This window comes from Juglans microcarpa x Juglans regia, chromosome 4S, assembly GCF_004785595.1.
Source record: "Juglans microcarpa x Juglans regia isolate MS1-56 chromosome 4S, Jm3101_v1.0, whole genome shotgun sequence".
NCBI classification, from domain to species: domain Eukaryota; kingdom Viridiplantae; phylum Streptophyta; class Magnoliopsida; order Fagales; family Juglandaceae; genus Juglans; species Juglans microcarpa x Juglans regia.
The window spans coordinates 5311693-5317179 of NC_054601.1; the positions used below are offsets into that span (position 1 = coordinate 5311693).

General features: G+C 38.2%; 1 protein-coding gene across 1 annotated transcript; it reads left to right on the plus strand.

Moving 5' to 3' along the window:
* Nucleotides 1–540: 540 nt before the first annotated feature.
* On the plus strand, nucleotides 541–4332 carry LOC121262868 (AP2-like ethylene-responsive transcription factor ANT). The gene is made up of 9 exons (XM_041165530.1): nucleotides 541–1031; nucleotides 1125–1797; nucleotides 1930–2012; nucleotides 2184–2192; nucleotides 2297–2385; nucleotides 2464–2537; nucleotides 2628–2678; nucleotides 2770–2846; nucleotides 3205–4332. The coding sequence occupies exons 1-9, from the start codon at nucleotides 713–715 to the stop codon at nucleotides 3873–3875; spliced, it is 2046 nt and encodes a 681-aa protein (XP_041021464.1). The 5' UTR covers nucleotides 541–712; the 3' UTR covers nucleotides 3876–4332.
* Nucleotides 4333–5487: the final 1155 nt, after the last annotated feature.

The following is a 5487-nucleotide window of genomic DNA, read 5'->3' on the forward strand; positions in this document are numbered from 1 at the left end:
AGTATCGACATTGGAAAAGCAAAAGACATGGTCTTTCTCACATCTAGAGTTTGACAATTTTTGAAATGATCAATGAATTTATATGAAATTGATACGGAATTAAAGGGTACATATTGGTTAGCATTGCCCATATATAATAAGAATTAGACCTGTATGCAAATAGTTAGATCCACAATTCAAACTCAAGGTAAAATGAACAAATTAGCCTAATAATTACTATGGGACACAGATTTGCCCATGTTCATTCTTATTTAGCCTCCATTTCGATTATATCGGTATCTCAATTTATTTGTAAATAGTAATAAAATAATAATAAATTATTTATGAATATTCATGTATGTAAATAATAATAAAGTTGTGTGAGAAAAGTTGTGTTATTAAATACAGTCTAGATTGTATTTGGGTAGTATAGCATTTTTAGATATTTTGTAAATAGTAATTATAAAAAAATAATAATAGCATGTTGAATAATAATAAAAAATAAATAATAATGAGTTCGTAGGCTGGGGCATGGCAAGTTTCAAGACTGTTCGCCAAGTCCTGTAGCTATATAACAAAAAACCGAGTTTTCAAAAGGGAGGAACGAGATCTCGCTATGATTAGTTTATATAATTCCCAATGATTGAGTTGCCCTGCTGCAGCACTAGCAAGAAGAACCTGTGGGAGTGAACGAAAACGGGGAGAAAGAGGGATAGAGAGAGAGGGGAAGAAGATGAAGTCCATGCATGATAATAACAACGGGACTAATAATAGCTGGTTGGGTTTCTCTCTCTCGCCCCATATGAAAATGGAAGTTACTCCTGATCCTCAGCACCCTCAACATCATTACCATCATCAAAGCCAGGCTTCTTCCGCTGCTGTTTCCAGTGCCATCCCTACTAGCTTCTACCTTTCTTCTCACCTCAATAGCTCTGCAATCTGCTACGTGGTGGGAGAAAATGGCGGCTTTCACTCCCCTTTATCTGTAATGCCACTCAAGTCAGATGGGTCTCTTTGTATCATGGAAGCTCTCACTAGATCACAATCAGAAGGTACGCTTCAGCATTTACCTCCATTCTTTGGTTCAGAAACAAAAAGGTTTTGCTAAACTCTAGAATTTACTCTGCTCATCTTCTTTTGTTAAGGGATAGTGCATAGTTCCTCTCCGAAACTAGAGGACTTTCTGGGCGCTGCAAGTATGGGAGCCCCCGAGTATGGAAGCCATGAAAGAGAAGCAATGGCTCTTAGCTTAGACAGCATCTACTATGATCAAAATGTCGAAGCTGTAAACAGAAGGGACCATCACTTGGACCTTCTGCAAGAGCCCTACAGGCAACAAGAGCAACAGATTCCAGTTCAAAATCACCCACACTATGCGGGGTTTCCCTGTCTTGGGATTTACCAACCACCATTAGATGAAGAATCTAAGGACACCCATTTAGCCGATTGTGGTTCCCAAATCCCTCAAATCTCAGAGGATGGAATACCTTGCCTCAAAAACTGGGTGTCTGGGCAGTACTCTGCCCAACATGTCCTGGGGCAGCAGATGAATAGCAACATGGTTGATGATTGTGGAGCTTCTAGGTCTCTTGTTGCAATTGGTTGTGGAGATTTACAGTCTCTAAGTTTGTCCATGAGCCCTGGTTCTCAGTCTAGCTGCGTTACAGCTACAAGGCAGATATCACCTACTGGAACAGAATGTGGTGCCATGGGAACAAAGAAGAGAGGCCCCGGAAAAGTTGCTCAAAAACAGCCTGTACATAGGAAATCCATCGACACATTTGGTCAGAGAACTTCACAATATAGAGGTGTTACAAGGTTTGTTGTTATCGTTCATGGTCTCCTCTAAGATTGTATTTGGTAACTGAGAAGTTGCTTTCTGATTTCTAATTTCAAGTACTTTTCCCCTTGTAAATGTTAAATTAACCATTATCAATTTACCTCAACCAGACACCGATGGACAGGTAGATATGAGGCCCATCTGTGGGATAACAGTTGCAAGAAGGAAGGACAAACCAGGAAAGGAAGGCAAGGTTAGTGAAATAAAGCAACAGCTATTCACAGTAGTTGTTTGGAATTATTCCTTTCTTTACACGATTCTTGTGCATTTTGTGTTGACTCCCTGACTTGTGACATTAATTTTTATTTGCCATGTTCATGCATCTCTGGCGAACGCCTTTTCAATCGAATAACGATCGTTTCAGTTTATCTGGGTAAGCTAATTAGCTCCCCCCGCAAAACATAGTTAAGGACGGGTTTTTGAATGAAATATCCTTCTAATGTTTTAATTAAACTAATTTAATCTAATGGACTTCAGGGGGTTATGATATGGAAGAGAGAGCCGCCAGAGCTTATGATCTTGCGGCCTTGAAGTACTGGGGACCATCCACACATATTAACTTCCTGGTATGATTCAAACCCGGATGTTTCTCATTATTTTGATGCTTTAAGATACTGAAATCCCACTCTCTTGGTCTTTTGCAGTTAGAAAACTATCAAGTAGAACTAGAAGAAATGAAGAACATGAGCCGGCAGGAATATGTTGCTCACTTAAGGAGGCAAGATTCCGAGTTAATTGTTGCATTCTGTCACCTTTGCTGCCTTATCTTTTCTGGTTCATACTCAAGCTTTTCCTTTGCTTTTTACAGGAAAAGCAGTGGTTTTTCCAGGGGAGCTTCAATGTACCGTGGGGTCACGAGGTTTTGTTTTGATTTTGTGTGGGAGAGAAAAATCCGTTCCAGCTAATACTCTGATTTTTGTTGTGTTCTTATTATTTGTCGTTTCACGCAGGCATCACCAGCATGGTAGATGGCAAGCTCGGATTGGCAGGGTTGCAGGGAACAAAGACCTTTATCTCGGGACGTTCAGTAAGTCATTGCATTATCTTTTTTGTTTAAATTCCTCGTGAACAATCTCGATTTTACTACCTAATTGTTTGTATTTTTGCGTAGTGATTTGTTGATATATTTGCCTCTAGTTGCGTTTGTAGAAATCAGAGAACTTCATTTCGATCATACCTCCGTTCCCCGACCTTTTTTTTCCTAGTACTATTGAATAGTGATGCATGCTATTGATAAGGCTGAATTTCTACTTCGAGACTGTAGCGATGGACTTTTTTAAGGCTGTTTCCTCTCACAGATGAAAAGATAAAGAAATGGCATGATTAAAGGCGTTGCATCTTTAAGCAAAGCTCTTACTGAAATTTCTTCCTAATCTAAATTTCAGGCACCCAAGAGGAAGCGGCCGAAGCTTATGACGTTGCCGCCATCAAGTTTCGTGGGGTAAATGCTGTTACTAACTTTGACATCACCAGATACGATGTGGAAAGGATCATGGCCAGCAGTACTCTACTTGCTGGGGAACTGGCTAGGCGAAACAAAGATAAAGAGTCAAGAACTGAAGCCATTGAGTACAATCCATCAATGCAGAACGGTGGCGGAACCCAAATTCCTGAAAATAACAATGGGAATGGCTCAGATTGGAGGATGGTTTTGTGCCAGCCCCCCCAGCAAACACCCAACTCCTGTGTCGAATCTCTTGAAAACAAAAAATCTTTAAGTTTTGTCGATTACCATCGAAATGCTTCTTTCTCAGTGGCCCTACAAGATCTCATTGACGTTGATTCAGTAAACTCAGGCCAGGTGATGGCTAATGACTCCGGCAAACATGGAACCCACTTTTCTAATCCATCCTCTCTGGTGACCAGTTTGAGCAGCTCAAGAGAGGCTAGCCCGGATGGAATAGGCTCCACAAATCCATTTGCGAAGCCTCCTTTGGCGTCAAAGTTCATTAGCCCTGCTGCTGGTGTTAGTTCTTGGTGGGAATCGGCTCAGTTGAGGCCTGCTGCAATCCCCATGGCTCATTTGCCTGTTTTTGCTGCTTGGACTGATACCTAAAAAGTTTATATGCATTTTTCACATGTGAAGTTTTGCAAGCAGTAGTAAAAGGAAGAAATAGGTTTTGGTGGTTGGAGGAAAGGAAGATGATGTAAGATTTGATTTTGTTTCTTGAAGTTGCTAGTGGGTGAAGTTGGGAATTAATGAAAAGAAAATGTGATGGCCAGCTATCCGTCTCTAAGCAAAGTGCAAGAAACTTTTTCAAAACCGAAACTTTTGGTTCATGTTGGAATATGAAGATCTTGAAAAATAGAGGGGAGAGGGATTAGGGAAGAACCAGTGATTAAATTCCATGAAATGGTGTTTGCAATATGGAAGCGTCCATTACATTGTTGAATTTTCTTTTTTCCACCTTTTTTGGTCCTGCAGAGTGCAAAGTACAGAACCAGCTCAGTGTTTCCCAAGCAAATGTGAAGGGCTTGCTTTGACCATATTATGATCTCGTTTCATTCCCCAATCTGTTCCTCATTCTGCATTACACCATCATTACAAATTCCTCCTCTCTTATCCGAGATTTCCTTAAGAGAGCTGCTCAGCGCGGATAAATTTTTTTTAATTATTTTATTCATATTGTTTTAATATTTTTAAATATTTTAAAAAAATATTAATACATTAATAATCACTTCTTTAATCAATAAATAAAAAAGAAAAAAAATTAAATTATAAGCGATCAAAATGAGAACGACATAGTAACATTATTCTTTCAACAACCAATATTAAACTAAATTATACATAAAAACAAAAGGGTAGGAAAGATTATTAATAGATAATGGCCTTAGTTGGAATATCATGTAGGGGTTTATTGTCCAAATTGATTAGAACTATGTCTCTCCTATTTTTGCCAAAAAATGAAATCCTTAGCTTTTCTAGTTCCACTAGCTGTAATCCAAAGATGCTAAAAAAGGTCAGGGCCGCATAATTTAGGGTTTCCCACGTGTACCACAGCTTGCATGCACGTTTGAGCTAGATTACCATTATTTGCTTGAATTATAAAAATGGAGTGAGAGGACCATAGTGCCGGGAAAAGCAGGAATCAGACCAAATAAAGGTCGGATTAGCTCTGTATGCATTATTGTACTTAAAAGTCCGACTAAACGACAAAGAAATTAGAGGTGCTGAGTATTGACTTTCTGGTATATATGATAATCATTTTCACTTTCCGCTTTCTGGTGTAATAATACCTCCTGGTGTTAAGCGTTTAACATGCAAAGGCATGGCCATTAATTTGTAGTTGGCCTATTATAGAAGAAAAAGTCTCAGTTGTAGACTTGTCGTTCATGCTTTCCATGAAATATAACGCAATTGGAGGGGAACATCCTGCAGTAGTTTAATATTTTATATTTGAATGTTGAAATGAGTTGAGTTGAGTTGAGTTGAGTTGAGATGATAAAATATTATTAGAATATTAATTTTTAATATTATTATTATTTTATAATTTGAAAAAGTTAAATTATTTATTATATTTTATATTAGAATTTAAAAAAATTATAATGATAAGTTAAAATGAATTAAAGATCAAACAAATCTAATTTCCCGGCCAATACATGAGTTCCTAATTATTATCTATTGCAGATATGCAGAACTTAGATCAATCTCATTGGCTTACCTAAAT